General features: G+C 48.7%; 1 protein-coding gene across 1 annotated transcript; it reads right to left on the bottom strand.

The window, feature by feature from the left end:
- Positions 1-11,544: 11,544 nt before the first annotated feature.
- BSND (barttin CLCNK type accessory subunit beta) lies at positions 11,545-16,099 on the bottom strand. The gene is made up of 4 exons (XM_081196895.1): positions 15,880-16,099; positions 15,108-15,202; positions 13,311-13,565; positions 11,545-12,205 (listed from the first exon to the last, which is right to left on the bottom strand). The coding sequence occupies exons 1-4, from the start codon at positions 16,054-16,056 to the stop codon at positions 11,782-11,784; spliced, it is 951 nt and encodes a 316-aa protein (XP_081053021.1). The 5' UTR covers positions 16,057-16,099; the 3' UTR covers positions 11,545-11,781.
- Positions 16,100-17,045: the final 946 nt, after the last annotated feature.

Raw genomic sequence — 17,045 nt, 5'->3', positions numbered from 1 at the left:
TATACACTCAGATGTGCCTGCTTCTATCCCTGGGTACAGGCAAGAACAACCCACTATTAAGAGGAGCTTTTGTACTCTTCGTATTTATTTCTCATGCTTACAGCCCACCCTCCATAAGCCCAGGGGCTGCTCCATTTAATAGTAGGTTAGGCTGAGAGTCTGTGGCTGGGCGGCAGTTAGCCAGCCAGCTTCATGGTTCTGCGGGAATTTACAACCCCACTCTCCCTCATACAAGTCCAGCATCTTAACCTCCATTACACAGTCTCTCTGCTTAATATAAGCAGCTAAATGGAACCAAAACAAGGAGTAGAATAGCACAGCAAAGATACAAGCTCCCTTCTGAGTAATACCCCTCCCCACCCTCTCACTATCTATATATAGGTGTGGTGACTTCTGTTTCAGTGTATCTGAAGAAGTGTGCATGCACATGAAAGCTCACACCAAAAACTTAGTTGGTCTCTAAGGTGCTACTGGACAATTTATTTATTTTTATTTTTATATATTTCTACCGCGTCAGACCAACATGGCTACCTACCTGAATCTAGAACTTTTGGATTGTGTTTGTTTTCTGGATTGTTTTTATTGTACACTGAATTGGGTGGCAGGGGGTTGTACACAGTCTTGGTATCATTTTAATGTGAGGCAACATAGAAAATATTTTAAGTAAATAAATCAAACACTAACTATTAAGGTGCCTCTTTGCAAATGGATTCTACCTCAATGCAAAGGATTGGAATAGATTACCTAACATTACCTCCAGATATTAGGTGCACATTTCCCGCAAGTCCTCCATTTTCACTGCACCGCTTATGTTCTTGGGAAGACAGGATCACCAGAGCAAAACTGGAGCTTCTTAGTAGGTTATATACAACCCCAGCCAAGTGCCTCATGCCTATTCCACAGGGAATAGCCTGCAGTGCCTGAAAAGCTCAGCACCTGGTTTTAATTTTCTCACAGGTGAGTTATGTCTGGTAATGCTGCAAAGTCTATTGCCTCCCATGCCCTATGTCAAGGTTATTTACCAGGGCTCTGGGTGTTGCCTCAGACTTTTCTACAATTAGGCAGCCAAAAGCTCAGGGATTTCTGTTTGCATGTTTTAATTTCATGCAGGAATGTCTCCTTCCCTGCCATATTTAACCCCTGCCAAAAGTGATAATTCCAGGTTTGAGCTATGCAGCCAAAAGCAGCAGGACACAGAAGACTTAACAGGAATTATCACTCTATATAACAGGACAGTGCTGTCCCAATGGTCCAGGAGGCTGAATCCTGCTTTTCAGTAACAATAAAACCGTCACACTGATCTCATCTCACAAGTGGCCTAAATCAGGTCCAGGAGAGGACTACTGGCCAGTCTCTAGTGGACCTTCTCACACTGGCTTGACACTGTGATTTTGCAAAGAATTAAGGACTAGATGGAGACACAACTGACTTGGCAATGCACTTCTTGCATTCTTAACCCAGAGTCCATGTTCACTTAGCACAGATTAGTTGTACCTTAATTGTTAAGACAAGGAATCCAATGAAAATACGTTTTTTACAGGTTGATGTAAACAATGGCTGCAACACCACTGTGGCTGTTGGGATGAATGCACTGCAATAACACTGGTGGTTTTATGTCTCTGTGATGAAAATAGTGGCTGTTGGCATCTTAGGGGGCCCCAGACTGTCAGTATTTTGTAGGAGGGATCCAGGCACATACCAGAAGAATTAGGCTTAGGTCACTAACGTGAATGAAAGTGCTCAGTCACCCTTCTGCAGGAGTGAATATGCCCTTTTCAGTTTCTCTCTGTTTCTCATTTTTCCAATCTTAAATTCAGTTCTCCACATTGCTACGTCATCTTGTGATGTATTTATTTTTAAATTGTCAGCAGTTCTCTGGAAATTTCTCCTGCACGTTTTTATGTGCAATGTTGCCTAATGTATGCATTTTTGCAAAGCAATTTCCCCTAAAATAATGCACATTCTGATGTTACTTTCCCTTATATACACATTTATATGCACGCCTTACCATAGTATATGCATTTTTGTACACATTAATTGCCTGGAGCGTTGCATTGCAAACTGCGGAGAAGCTCACATTTCAAAGGAGAGCAGTGTTTCAGTTTGCATATTGTTTTGGAAAATGCAAAGCTTTCAAGTTCTCCTTTAACAGTGAACTGGAGCGAATTTCTCCATGTGTGTGAAGGGGGGCAGGTTATACCAAATTGAACAGCGACAGGGGCAGGCAGTTTTTTAAACCCTACAACCATGCTGTGATCCCAATCCCACAGTCCTGCCTTTGCTGTTTGTTTAGCATAATTCAGCTACCCAACAGCAGCAAACTCCATCTAGCTTGGCCAGCACATCACGTCCTAGAGTGAGGTGAGAGCAAGCAAACCTCTCAGGACTTGGAAGGCAGTGGCGTAGCGTGGGGGTGCAAGGGGGGCCGGCTGCACCAGGCGCAACATCTGGGGGGGGCGCTCGCCGCCTCCGGAGTCGCTGAAGAGCCTCGGGCACAGGCTGTAGCAGAGCCCCATGTTTCGCGGAACCGACGAGCTGGCAGCGGCTCTCAGCGCTCGCCGCGGTCCCCGTGTCAGGGCCGCGAAGGGCGCGCCAGGCAGCCCCTCCTCACAGCCCCGCCGCCGCCACTGCCGCTGCAGCTGCTGGGCCATGTTGCATTTTCCTCGCTTCTCTGCCCTCCTCCTCCTCCGGGCAAGCGGCATCGTTTGGGCGGCAGCGCCAGCGGCAACTCGCCTCAGATCACCTGACGCGGCAGGTTAGGGGTTAGGGGGCGCAAATTACTTGCCTTGCCCTGGTTAGGGGGCGCAAATTACTTGCCTTGCCCCGGCTGCTGACAACCCACGCTACGCCGCTGTTGGAAGGCCTGCCTTGGGGAGTCAGGCAGCTGGGAGCAGGGACATGAGTCAAGTCTAAACAAGGAGGGGGGTCCATTTTTCTTTTGTGTGCTGCTCGCACTTCTGAAAACAATGTTTAGGAAACATGTGCTTTTCTTCTTTTCTTTTGTTTTCTTGCTGTGACACCCAACAAGTGTTTCTTATAATTGTATAAACAATCCTCCTCAACTCCCTGACATTGTTTTCACCTTTGGCTGCTTATTTCTGTGTACGTGATCAGAGGGCCAAACATCTGCAGGGAAGGCGGTGTGCTTTCTTGTGGTAGACAATGAGTAAAGTACAAAGATACCTGCTAAATTTATAGTCTAGCTTTGAAAGTGTTATGTAGTGTAGTTTTCACCCTGGGCCAACAGGGGGATACTGTATATAGTTTTCACTCAGGTCTGTAGATAGTTTTCACTCAGGTCCGCGGCAGTTAGTTTAGGCGGGAACTCTGGGCTGTTGTGGTTACAATGTTGACAGCCAGCTGCCTATAAATACAGGCCGGCTGAGCTGTTCGCAGTCAGTTCTATTCCAGCTTATTTTAATAAAGAGCTACTTGAAGAAATCGCTGTGCCGGCTGCTATGTCAACCCACTATTTAATACTGGCGACGAAGGTGGGATCGATGGACATCAGAGCACAGCCAGATGCGGCCAGCCTCTGAACTGAGCTGAATCACAGAGCGAAATCACTGAGCGAAATCACTGAGCGAAATCACTGGGCAGAACCAATTCAGAGCTGACTGTTCTGGCTAGAGCACTGTGTTCCATCCATCGCCCTTCACGCCGGCATCGGAATCATGGCTTCACTTGTGCCTCTACCGCCGTTTGCGCCAGCCTCTGAGTCATGGGACTCCTACCTCGCTCGGTTCGACTGCTACCTCCAAGCCAACGAGCTGACAGCAGTATCAATGGATCGGAAGCGGGGCCTATTCCTCAGCCTCTGTGGGCCTGAGGTGTTTGAGACGGCCCGAGCATTGGTTGCGCCTGAAGCAGTCCAAGCAACACCATGGGACACGATCCAAGAGAAGCTCCGCAACCACTACGCACCAAAGCCGTCCAAGATTGCTGCCCGCCATGCGTTCTACCACCGGAACCAGGCAGAGGGGGAGTCAATCAACAACTACGCCACCGCCCTGCGACAGGCTGCAATGCACTGTGAGTTCCGAGACTTAGACGATGCCCTGATGGATCGAATCGTCTGCGGGGTCCGGGACATCCATCTGCAACGGCGTCTCCTAGCCAAGCCAGACCTCACGCTACAGAAAGCCATTGAGGAGGCTGTGGCCTCAGAAGCTGCTGAACGCTCCGCCCAGGAGATCCGCAAGTCCAGCAGCCCGCGTCTTGCTAGGGGGCCAGTTCCGGTGCATCATGAAGAGGCCAGCAGTGATGAGGCATCCTCCAGTGAAGACGATGACGTGCACCAGACAAAGCGGGAGCGCAGGAAGCTCCAACAGAAGTCCAAGGGCCAACCGGAATGTGCTGGCTGCGGAGGCGACCATTCCCGTGCCAAGTGTCGATTCAGAGACGCCATCTGTAGGAGGTGTTCCAGAAGGGGCCACATCGCTAAGGTCTGCCAATCGGCTCCATCTGACACCCCCCTTCATCGACTCGCAAGTTCAAGTCTTCACTCCAGTCTGCCAAGGAAAGTTGTTTCGCTCTCACCAACTGCCGCTGCCCGTCTGGAACCACGATTGGCCAAATCGACTCGTCTACGCGACGCAAGCTGAACGTCACGGTGCTCATTGAAGGAGCTCCATGTGACATGGAGATTGACACCGGGTCTGCCCTGTCCGTCGTGTCATGGAGCACCATCAAAAGACTGGTACCCAGAGTATCCAAAAGGCAACTCGACTCTCACCGCGTACACCTGAGAGACTACCAGGGAAACGACATTCCCGTGGTAGGCGTTGGCCAGTTCCGGATCGCCTTCAAGGATTTTTCGGGCCTGCTCCAGTTGGTGGTGGTCGAAGGTCAGCGGCCAAGCCTCCTAGGGCTAGACTGGTTTGATGCCCTCGGCCTGGAAGTCACCGGCATCAACTGCATATCTAACGCAGAGACTGAGGGTCTGGTCAAAGACTTTGCCGAGGTTTTTGACGGCACCTTGGGACAATATACTGGTACGCCCATCTCCTTTAGCCTTGATCCACAAGTCGCCCCCATCAAGCTTAAGCCACGCCGGGTTCCCTTTGCTCTCAAGGCTAAGGTGGACGAACAACTGGACAAACTGATCGCCCAAGGAGTTTTGGAGCCCGTTGACCACGCAAAGTGGGAAACCCCCATCGTCACGCCTGTCAAGCCAGATGGGTCGGTGAGAATCTGCGCTGACTACAAGTGCACAATCAACAAGGCACTTCAGCAGCACGCTTATCCGGTTCCTGTTGTCCAACACCTGCTGCATTCCCTGGGTGAGGGTAAGGTCTTCGCTAAGCTGGACCTTGCCCAAGCCTATCAACAACTGCCAGTCGATGATGCCACTGCTGAAGCCCAGACGATCGTCACCCACCGGGGGGCATTCCGTTGCCGCCGGTTGCAGTTCGGGGTGAGTGTGGCTCCTGGCATCTTCCAAAGCCTTATGGAGCGTCTCCTGCAAGGGCTTCCGGGCGTGGTACCATATTTTGATGACGTCTTGGTGTCTGCAGACTCACACCAGCAGCTGTTCGAGCGCCTCCGTGCCGTGCTGACCAGGTTCCAGGAGGCCGGGCTCAAGGTAAAGAGGGAGAAGTGCCTGATTGCCGTTCCACAGGTAGAGTTCCTGGGCTATCTTATCGATGCCTCCGGCCTTCATCCAACCACATCCAAGATCCACGCTATCCAGCAGGCCCCCACCCCAAAGGACAAAACGGAGTTGCAGGCATTCCTGGGGCTGCTGAACTTTTATAACATGTTCCTGCCCCACAAAGCCACAGTGGCTGAGCCTCTTCACCGACTCCTTAGCACTAAGACGCCTTGGGCCTGGGGTCATCGAGAGACGGCGGCCTTCAACGCGGTCAAGGCTCTCCTTTCTTCAGACAGTGTGCTGGTACAGTACAGTGAATCCAGGCCGCTGGTCCTTGCCTGCGACGCCTCACCTTTTGGCATCGGTGCTGTCCTTAGTCACCGTTTTCCAGATGGAAGAGAAGCACCGCTCGCCTACTTTTCCAGGACACTATCTCCGACGGAACGGAATTACAGCCAGCTCGACAAGGAGGCATTGGCACTTGTGGCTGGAGTGAAGAGGTTCCATGAATACCTCTATGGCAGGACTTTTGACCTCATCACTGACCACAAGCCACTCCTGGGCCTCCTCGCCGGTGATCGTCCAACTCCACCGGTCCTCTCACCACGCATGCTGCGATGGACTGTTTTCCTGGCTGCCTACCACTACCGGCTCATCCATCGCCCGGGGAAATCGATGGGCCATGCCGACGCCCTCAGCCGTTGCCCTCTTCCAGCATTTGTGGAAGACCCGGCTCCAGCTTCATCGCTCCTTCTGATTGAGGATCTTCCGGCAGCGCCTGTATCGGCTGCCACTGTGGCCTCCGCGTCTGCCCAGGATCGCACCATCAGCCGGGTGCTCAACTGGGTGTGGAGGGGGTGGCCACAAGGGCCTTTTGCATCGGAGTTCCAGCCCTTCGCAACCAGACAACATGAACTCTCAGCTCATCGCGGCTGTCTGCTGTGGGGAGACCGCGTCGTGATTCCCCAGGGACTCCGTCAGCGCGTCCTGGAGGCTCTGCATGTTGGCCACCCGGGAATTGTCAAAATGAAGGCGTTGGCTCGATGTTACGTCTGGTGGCCTAATATGGACGATGCCATCACTGCCTGGGTGTCCGCCTGTCAAGCGTGCCAAGAGTCGAGGCCTGCACCACCGGCAGCTAAGGGACACACCTGGGAGACGCCAAAGACACCCTGGTCGAGGGTGCACATCGATCTGGCTGGCCCCTTTCACGGCCGGACCTTTATGGTAGTGGTGGACGCCTATTCCAAATGGCTGGAGGTCGCCCTGATGCCCTCCACCACTACCGAAGCTGTCATCCGGGTGCTGCGAGGCCTGTTTGCAACGCATGGGTGTCCTGATGTCCTTGTCTCTGACAACGGACCGCAGTTCACGTCAGGCACGTTTGAGCGGTATCTTTTGGGACTGGGCATCCACCATGCCCTAACGGCACCTTTTCATCCATCCAGCAACGGGCAAGCGGAAAGAATGGTGCGCTCGACAAAAGAGGCACTGGCGCGCCTGGACCGGGGAGACTGGCATGAGCGGGTCGCCGAATACTTGTTCGTGCAACACATCACTCCTCATGCGGCCACAGGGAGGAGTCCTGCTGAACTGCTTATGGGCCGCCGCCTCAGGTCACCGCTCGACCGGCTACACCCAGACTTTGCCGTGGCTGAACCCCCAGGCTGTGCCAATGCACCACGGTCATTTGTCCCAGGAAACCAGGTCTTTGCCCGGAACTATGTGGGGGACATCCCTTGGGTGCCAGCCACAGTAGTGGGAGTCACTGGGCCTCGCTCGTACCAGGTGGCACTCGAAGACGGACGTTTGTGGCGACGGCACATAGACCAGCTTAGGCGCAGGGTTGACGACTTGGACACTACCGAGGTGCCCCCAACTGCGCTTGCGGCTCCAGAAGAGACACGTACAGATGGCGAGGCCCCACCTACACCTCCCTCGCAAACTGCCAGCGTGGAGCCGAACCAAGCCGTCTCAGAACAGACTCAGACCACTCCATTTGCGGAGGCTCCACCCACAGCAGCGGATCCAGGGGAGTTGGTTCCAACGCCACCTAGGGTCGCACCACAGCCTCAGCGAGAACTGTGTGGCCCTCCGGACTTGGCTACCAGTCCCCGGCGGTCTGGCAGAGTTTCCAAGCGCCCAACTTATTTAAAGGACTACGTTGTTGGACAGGTATCACTGTTGGTCTAAGTATGGGAAATGTAACCGTTATGCTTTTGTGCCTAATTGAACCATTACGCGTAGTGCTGTATATAAGGAAACCATTACGATTGTAACTAACGCCTTATCTCGGTGGGGAGGGGTGTTATGTAGTGTAGTTTTCACCCTGGGCCAACAGGGGGATACTGTATATAGTTTTCACTCAGGTCTGTAGATAGTTTTCACTCAGGTCCGCGGCAGTTAGTTTAGGCGGGAACTCTGGGCTGTTGTGGTTACAATGTTGACAGCCGGCTGCCTATAAATACAGGCCGGCTGAGCTGTTCGCAGTCAGTTCTATTCCAGCTTATCTTAATAAAGAGCTACTTGAAGAAATCGCTGTGCCGGCTGCTATGTCAACCCACTATTTAATAGAAAGAGATGCATGCAATGGAATATAAGAGGGAACCAGGGCACAAGGAAGACAGAAAAGGGCAGCACTATGAAACTGGACCACCAGACTATCTATTTTGGCAAGCTGATGAGAAGGTGGCATTGCACCTTGCAAAGCCCCCAATCTCTCTACCCCCTTAAAAAATCCATGCCTACTGCAGACTTCTTTCTCCCACCCAGCAAGGCTAGGAAAATACACAGATCAAGAGTTCTTGCTGGAAATTGCAAGAGGATGTTTTCCATTTTGTTCTATCCAGCCTGACAGTGCTCCAGAAGAGGATGGTTCCGTTTGACACCCCTCAAAAGCTATTTTGATGGGCTAAGCCAGGAGTGGGGAACATTTTTTCAGGCCAGGTGCCACCTTCCTTCAAATCCAGCCTTCTGGGGGGCCACATGCCAGAGGAACAAGGAAATGGAATAGTGGGTGTGGTGAAAATGAAAGTGGGTGTAGTCAGAGCTGATATGGGATACATATAGGCACACAACATGTGGCACACACAACACATATTGACACAACGCGTGGGCACAAAATAGCTACGAGAGCCAAGATGGAAGAGTCATAAATAACTGTCCCAGTCAAGGAGGTTGGCAGGGATATTGGTGGTGGGGTCACCGCTCACAAGACTTGTGGGAATAGGAAAAAAAGAAGCGAAGGGGAACCCGCAGAACAGAACAAGATGGTTCCAATTATCTACTCGAGGACACATGGAATATTCATGAATACGGGATGTACCTTAGTAACTGGATCTGGGGCTGCAGCCTCTACAAACGTCAAGTGAAGCTACGAAGGACACCTCAGGGTCACGAACTGGGCTTTTCTATTTAGTGCAAACAACACATTTTAAATGGCTGTTGACACAGTACACGAGTAGGATTACCACTGTCAGGGCAGCTTATGCCAAGTACACAATGCTTTAGCAAAGTACTAAAGCTGGCGGGACAGAAGGGACCAAGCAACAAAACCACCCACAGCCATTGAGGTCACTTCTGACATCATTACGCCATCATTTTCACAATCTGTCTTCAGTCCACGTTATTTCCTGCAGCTGTCAGGGGTGGGGAAGTGATGTATCAGAAGCACAAATGGGAAATGGAGCAAGTTACAGAGCCAGGGGGTTGGTTGCAACACAAGACTGCTTCTGGCATTGTCAAGTGTTTCGTAAAAATTGAGGCTCGAGACAACCAACCTCTTCCAGGTCACGTCTTAAACCAGCTTCTGATGGGATATTTAAACTGTGTGGAACTCTTCTGCTGTTAGTTACCAGGAGCATTGGACTGCAGTCTACTTACAAACAAGTAGCGTCTTGTTCCATTGCGGAATTGAAACATTAAAAATACTCAGCTTCCAGGTCACTTGAAAGCTTATTTGAGAAGCCAAGACATGCATGAAGACTCCTGAGATTTGCAGCACCCTTCAGTCCCTGAAGAAAATACGTTTTCCTAATGGTTGTGGTTTCTCTGGAGTGCCTGCAGTGTATATGGTCCTATAAACTTCTACAGACCCTCTAAGTGCCTCTTTTTTCTAGGGATAGTCTCAGATTTGCAGAAGCCATCACAGCTTCTGATTTGATTCCAGAATGTCCCACATTTCCTTAGGACATCCCTATTTTAACTTGGGAAATGTTGGAGGGTATGGAGTTATGTGACCCCCAAGCCAAGGAGATAAGCAACTCTACAATTTTTAGAAGATATCTGAAGGCTTTTAATGTTTAATGTTTTATTATGTTTTTATATTTGTTGGAAGCTGCCCAGATGGGCAGGGTATTATTATTATTATTATTATTATTATTATTATTATTATTATTATTATTGAATAGGGCGTCCCTATTTTCACCAGAGAAATGTGGGATGGAATGCTGCTATCTTAGGGTGCAGGGGTTATTATTAAGATTCATTAATCCATTCAGAATAAAATATTTTGTGTGGTTCCCAAAGCTGTGATGCTAAGCACAAGTTGTTTGGCAGTAAGTCCTGTTGAACTCGATGCCATATTCCAAATGGTGTCTTTCTGCCCCCAAGGAACAGGCATGAGTGCAACTTCTAAAACAGGCCCTACTGGCTTTATACTCAGATAGCCTAGTTAAGACGGAGCCAACACCAACCCCTTTGTTGCCACGCGCTGTCAGTTTCATGGAGCTGCTGTCCCACAGCTGCCTGGGAGCTTGGCTCCCTCCCCATACGGAAGAAGCAAGCTGACAAGCTGAGCAGTTGGCAGGCTTCCGAAAGCAACATAAATCACTCCGGATTTTCCACTGCAGCAAGCAGACCTCCAATGGCCAAAAGGCATGAATCGGAGCAGAAAGCGGGACCTCAGAAGCAAAGGTGCTGAGGGCACACGATCCGCCTTCTGTCTGGCTGCTGCTGCTCCTGCACATCAGCCGCTCCATAGCGATCGGGCCAATTAATGAAGCGTGAGCCCTGAGCTGCTTTGGCACCCACACGCAAGCACTTCGTAAACCTCTGACCAGTTCTTTTTCATGTTAAAAGTGTCACTGTTTGATATATCATCCAATCCCCAGGAACCACCACCATCGAACATGTCCTCAGCAAAGCAGTCCATGGACATGAAGTACAATCACACCAATATACAGTCAGGTATCTGTGGATGATGGGGCAAGAATGCTAAAGGAGTCTAAAAGACTAGAAACACATTTTTGTACATTTAGAAAATGGCAGCCTTAGTAGGTAAAAGGTAAAGGTAAAGGACCCCCGGACGGTTAAGTCCAGTCAAAAGCGACTATGGGGTTGCAGCGCTCATCTCGCTTTCAGGCTCATCTCTGTCCACAGACAGCTTTCATGTGGCACAACAGAACACCGTGACGGAAACCAGAGCACACAAAAAAGGCGTTTACCTTCCTGCTGCAGAAGTACCTATTTATCAACTTGCACTGGTGTGCTTTCAAACTGCTAGGTTGGCAGGAGCTAGGACAGAGCAACGGGAGCTCACTCCATAACAGGGATTTGAACCGCTGACCTTCTGATCGGCAAGCTCAAGAGGCTCAGTGGTTTAGAGTTTAGACCACAGTGCCACCTGCATCCCAATAGAGTATCATTTCATAAATGGCAAAGAAGCGCTAAAAGATGATGTTCAGGCGAGTCATGGATCCTCGATCCACACTCCCAGGGAAAAGTCATGACTCTCCCCCTTGGGACAATATATATGTTCTCAGCAGGGGCGCCGTTCTCATATACAGAGTCTGTTTCCCCTTTATAGTGTTTTTCTGAATCATCTCTCTGGCTGGTGAGAACTTTTAGGGGTTCAGTGCTACCCAGGTTTGATTTCCTTTGGAAGAAAACCACAGGGGGCTTATGGGATTTGGTGATATTTCACTTTATTTACAAATATACAGGTTGAGCATAAGTGGAGGGACAGCTTAAGACACTTCAACAGACAGCCAAACTTTTGTTCTTCTGCTTTGGTCCTAACTCTTATTCTCCATCACTCCCTATAAATCCCCAGAGAGCAGGACCAATCTACCATGGCTTGGGCATCCCTTTTATTGTCTGAGCCACTCCCCACCCCCACCCAACCTTTCATCTCTTTGGATTTGGACTCCCATGAGAATGTTCCCGGGCTCATTCCTAATTTTTAATGCTTAGTCCTTTGGTTCAGAGACAGCACCGACCGATGAGGGGACGTCTCCTGCTCCCTCTTTTATTCCATAGTACATGTCATCCTCTTCTACATTATGCGTAGCTCTGTGTTCCAGTCGTTCAGGCCCTACTGTAGCCAATGCCCCATCTCCTCTGGGGGCAGGAATAGGGCAACGGCTTTGGTTGGGTGCCGTTATCCTTTCATTGTTTTGACCTTGACCTTCCGCCGTCAGGGAATCGATCAGGGCAAAATCTTCATAGGATGGAAGCTTGAATCTGAGCTGGCTTTCTGTTGGAGACATAGGCTTCGAGACATTTTCCCACCTCTGCAGAAACGGACTGTTGGCTGCAGATTCCACGGAAGAGGCGTCAGCTTCCTCTTGGAAAGAAGCCAGTGGCGCCTGGTTAGGAAACTTTTCCGACTCACTAGAATTTAAAGAGAAGGTTCATTGAAGGACATAGCTTCCAAGGCTGATTGTTGAGCTGTTTTGTGTTTCTACTAGGACATTTATAGTAAATCAAGCCAGGCAGATGCTGTGCTTTTCACCGGCACATCCCTGGTTCTGGAATGACCAGCTGTTGTTGATTTATTTAACTTGATTTCTAAGGGTAAATTAAATATTATTGACCATGCCAGCCCAACAGCATTGTTTTGATCTTGAACTCAAGAGTCACCAATGTGGTCCCCTCCAGATGTTCTTGGACCCAACTCCCATCATCCCCGGCCAGCATGCCCAATGGTCTGAGTTAACAGGAGTTGCACTCCACCCGGAGGGTATTGGGCTTGTGATGCCTGCTTTAACTAGAAGGAACAACACCGGGCAGAACAGACTGTGTTGGCTTTTCGTTGATACAGAGCTAGCATGCATCTTATATTTAGCTCCACCTTCTATGGGGATGGTAACATTAGCTGATTAATATAACAGATTAATCAACTAATGTTGCTAATCTGTTAGATTAATCAGTTAAAGAACATAAAAACGTAAGAAGAGCCTTGCTCTGGATCAGGCCAGTGGTCCATTTAATCCAACATCCTCTTGTCACAGTGGCCGACCCCTGTTCAGTTTTGTTCAGTTCGAAAGGAGCTCCCAGATAAACAATCAGTGGTGCGCTCTCTCTCTCTCTCTCTCTCTCTCTCTCTCTCTCTCTCTCTCGCATGCACTTTTTATATATACAGTGTGTGTGTGTGTGTGTGTGTGTGTGTAGTACATATATATCATTGCACCATATCTCACACATAGAAAAGGATATAATTTCTAACATAGAATATTACATATTTACAAAGATTGTGTCGGTTCTGACACCTGCATTAGTAACATTGTTTTATGCAGATGTTCATTTATTCATTTTGTTTAATCAAGCAATGAAAATGCATACAACCAACTAATATTTATATAATTTGACAACCATCCCACCATTGCAAACTTTTCTCTATCCAGAGTGCCTAATAGAAATCACCAAGAGTGACCATAAGGTTCAGGGTGGTGTGCAATTCAAACCAGCCCCTGAACGCACCGCATGAGCTACTCACCAGTACAACCTTGTAGAGTCCTTCTGGGACATTGGGTCCTTGCAGGAGTCTCCATCGCTTTCTGAATCCCTGTGGACCTCTGCCTTGGCCTGTACAACAGGCTGGGTACATCCTTCTGCCCTGACCGGTGGGACTGGGGAAGACAGAACACCCACAGATTCTGCACCTGCCACTTTCATCTGGATCTGTTCATAAGACGGCAGGCTTTTCTCATAGACTTCAGCTTCTTTCTGGCTGGTGTAGGGTGTCTGGGAACTGAGCAAACAACATGAGAAAGTGGAATATTACTTCACCAGATCTGTTATTAACAGGGGACAGGAATCTGATTATTTGCGGATTCAGAAATTTGAGCAGCTTCAGAGGACCTAGCATTTCTCTAGTCAAGTTTGCTTCCTCTTAAGCGTGTCGCAGTTGTTCGTTATCTGGATATGAGCTGTCAGGAGACCTGCTTTTCTTACCTGTCCTCCATTCCCTCCTGGCTGACTAGGAGAAAGGGACATACAAAATCCATCAGTCTGTATGCCAAGGCTATGCTGCCTCCAGCTACTTTAGTTTCACTTTCCTTTCTGTTGTTGGCAATTGGAGTATTATGGAAAATTGTCTTGCGCTGTTTAAGGGAAGTTGATGGATGGAGTGTGGTGGGAAGGGAGATCTGAGCAAGTAAATGACATATAGCCAGGAATGGAGTGGCCCATGGACGCCTCTGAGGCTGGGCTAATGCACAGTAGGCTGGTGCCGGGTCCAGGTTTTCAATCAGAAAAACAACTGCTTTTGAAGTACATAAAATAGGCCTTCTGGCAGCAGGCTGTGCTCTTGCCCTTAGTCAATGTTGAGAGGAAGGGAAGAAGTGACTAATGAACTTGGTACAAAGCGCTATACAGCTTGGGACCAGGATAGCCAAAGATTATCTCACCTCTGGGACTCAGCTACATTAGTAAAGCAACAACTATTTGAATGTGCTATAAGCATGCAACACCAGATGGTGCCAGAGAGCAGAAAAATTTTATATGCGATTTTCCATAGGGTTTTATCTTTCTTTTATTATAACGGATCTAATTTCTGGCTTATTTATAGCGGTTTCCCCCTGTGTGTAGATCCACCCTATATATACCCAACCTGTCACTGCACTCTGCAGGAGACCACCTACTACATTTCACCAGGATTTATCCATCTCTAGGGTGAGAGAGGCACTGTTCTGAAGAAGCTTGGATGTGAGGTGGAGAATAAGCTCTTTTAAGCTGCCATAATTTTATCTTGATTAACCAGTTATAGCTTCTGCACAGCCCAGAGAGACAAGGCCAAAGGAGCTGCTGTTCTTATGGCCAGTGCAGAATGAACCCTAAGGAGGCCCACATGATTTTTCTGGATTGGATTATATATAGCAGGGCTAGACACTGAAATGAGATGGAGGTTGCAATCCTATACACACATCTGAGAGTAGGCCACATTGAACTCAATGAGATCTGTTTCCAAGCAGACAAGCATAGGATTGTGCTGCAAATACTGCTGCCTTTTGCTCTCCTATGCATAGGTCTCCAAAGCTGTTCCATGCTTTACACACAAACACACACACCTCTGAGGAGCTTTATATTTTCCCTAAAGACACCGCTTTTCTCCTGCTTAAAAATACACTTAAATTGTGCAATTCACTGCCCTGTGCCAGCGTTTCCAGACGTTGACCTTGTCCCTCTGTGGAACACAGTTTGCAATATGCACAGGCGAGTACTGTATTCTAATTAAAAAGTAGATTGCAGACTGTTGAGTTGAAGCTTACAAGCTTGGTTTCCGCAAACATACCTGTTCTTCTCGGGAATCTCATTTTGAACAGATGAAGCAGCAGTGTTCTTTACAAGAAACTTCTCAGACTCCACGTCAACAGAAACAACTCTGATCTGGGGAGGGAAAGCGGGGAAGTAAGGGAAGATAACTCCTTGGAACAAGGGGGTTATTTCCTCCCATCAAATGAGCAGCTACACACAAACACATGCACAAACACTGAATTTAATTAAGAAAATGTGGTGTATCATTTGGATCTCAAATAAAGCTCAGGAGGCAGTCCACCCTGGGCAAAGTGATTCTTTCTCATCTATCTCCAAGGAGATGTAGGGGTTCCCTAGAAGAAAGGCATTTTATTTTTATTTTTACATTCCAAACTGTGTCTTCAATCAAATCCTAGATTTCCAGAAAGAAGATTCAAGCTGCAACTCCAACAGGGAACAGCCTTAGATTCGCCATTACCTAACTTATTCTTTCTACAGTTCCCACTACATTATATTGTGACATCATTCTAATATCTATCCTGCGATGGCAACATTATTTTTGTGGCAACAGTAAGGAAACCAATGTGTAAAGTAAAGGATACCAAAAAATTTGATTGCTTTGCAAGTAAAATATTTTTAAGTTTCTACTTCTTAAAAGGCTAACAAGCTCAATAAAGAGTAGGGAACATATAATCCCGCCATTTCCAAGAGCCCAAATATATTCTTGGGAAGTCTGAGTTTGATACCCCCAAAATGCAACTGTTGAAAGCACATTCTTTAGAAAAAAGGAAAAGTAGACTGTTTCCTACCTTCGGGTAGCACTGACACATGCTCCAAATGATCCCCGCAGCGATGACCAAGGCCCCTAAGGTACAAAAAGTGATGTAGATCTGGGGCTTATCCACACTCATGATGAACATTCCGATCATCACGAGAAAAACTCCCAAGACGATGAGCCCATGGCGAAAAGTTTTCTCTTCAGCCATTGGGATCCAGGAAGAGAGATTGAAATCGAGGTAAGTTCTGGGCAGGCTAATTCATGGAAAGAACTTGCACTGGAAAAGTGTGGGTGGTGGTGGGGAGTCCAGAAAGGCTGGGCAGCCCTTCACCTGTCCCTGACCCAGACAGCAGCCTTCCTCACTCTGGTGCACTGCAAGGAGATGGTGCAGAGACCCAGCAAGGGGACAAGTGTCAGCTGCAACCTTCAGACCAGTCCTGCCCAGGTCTCAGCCAGCCAGCTTTTAATGGGTTTGTAATGAATGCAAACAAGATCCTTCCATTCACACATGAGTAACATTGCCCAGGGACACTTCACAATAACCTTCCCCCTAGGTATATACAGCGCAAAAGCCAAGCATGCTTTGCCAAAGGGGTGTGGACTCAGGAGGGGAGGTTTTAGGACCCTTCTAGAACGGGATCCCAGTTGCCAGGTTTCAGAGGCTCACTGGTGAATTAGGAAAACAGTACCCAGAGAGCCAACTGACTGCTCCACAGTCTGGTCCTTTGTCTAGACCTTAAGGGGACTCTCTGGTGGGACAATAACCTTCCTGCCTCTGTGTGTTGTCAGATGGCATGGCCTTCGCAGTGTGCAATCTTGCATGGATGACAATGGTGGCTCCCCCAGGCTCTGGATAATGAAGTTATTGCTTATGAAAGGCAAATAGGAAGGAGGCTTCACAAGATCGCTTATCCCCCCTGCCCCCTCAAAATGTGTTCTTTCAGTCAGACCAGTTATCACAATGGCTACATTTTGCTCCTGTCACCCCCCCTCCCCCACTTCCCACCCCATTGCTTTCACACAGGCTTTCACAATAACTCAGTTATGTGGGGCAGGATAAATATAATCCCTCACGGAGATGAGCCATTCACTATCAAATGGCAATCATAGCCCCACCCTTTAAAGTGCTTTCTCAAAATCATTTACAGTTATACTGACAAACTTCAGACTGCATTGCCTGTATGCATTTACCTAGGA

This window comes from Podarcis bocagei (genome assembly GCF_964188305.1).
Source record: "Podarcis bocagei genome assembly, chromosome: 5".
NCBI lineage: Eukaryota > Metazoa > Chordata > Lepidosauria > Squamata > Lacertidae > Podarcis > Podarcis bocagei.
The sequence above is the reverse complement of the archived record's forward strand: the minus strand, read 5'-3'. Positions and strand labels throughout refer to the sequence as shown.

Excerpts from the sequence above, each read along its gene's own strand:
- BSND (XM_081196895.1), bottom strand. The coding sequence starts at position 16,056 with ATGGCTGAAGAGAAAACTTTTCGCCATGGGCTCATCGTCTTGGGAGTT. Across the intron at positions 13,566-15,107 it reads GAGATTCCCGAGAAGAACAG|TTCCCAGACACCCTACACCA; the intron begins GTATGTTTGCGG and ends TTGTTTGCTCAG. Across the intron at positions 12,206-13,310 it reads GACTCTACAAGGTTGTACTG|TGAGTCGGAAAAGTTTCCTA; the intron begins GTGAGTAGCTCA and ends TTTAAATTCTAG.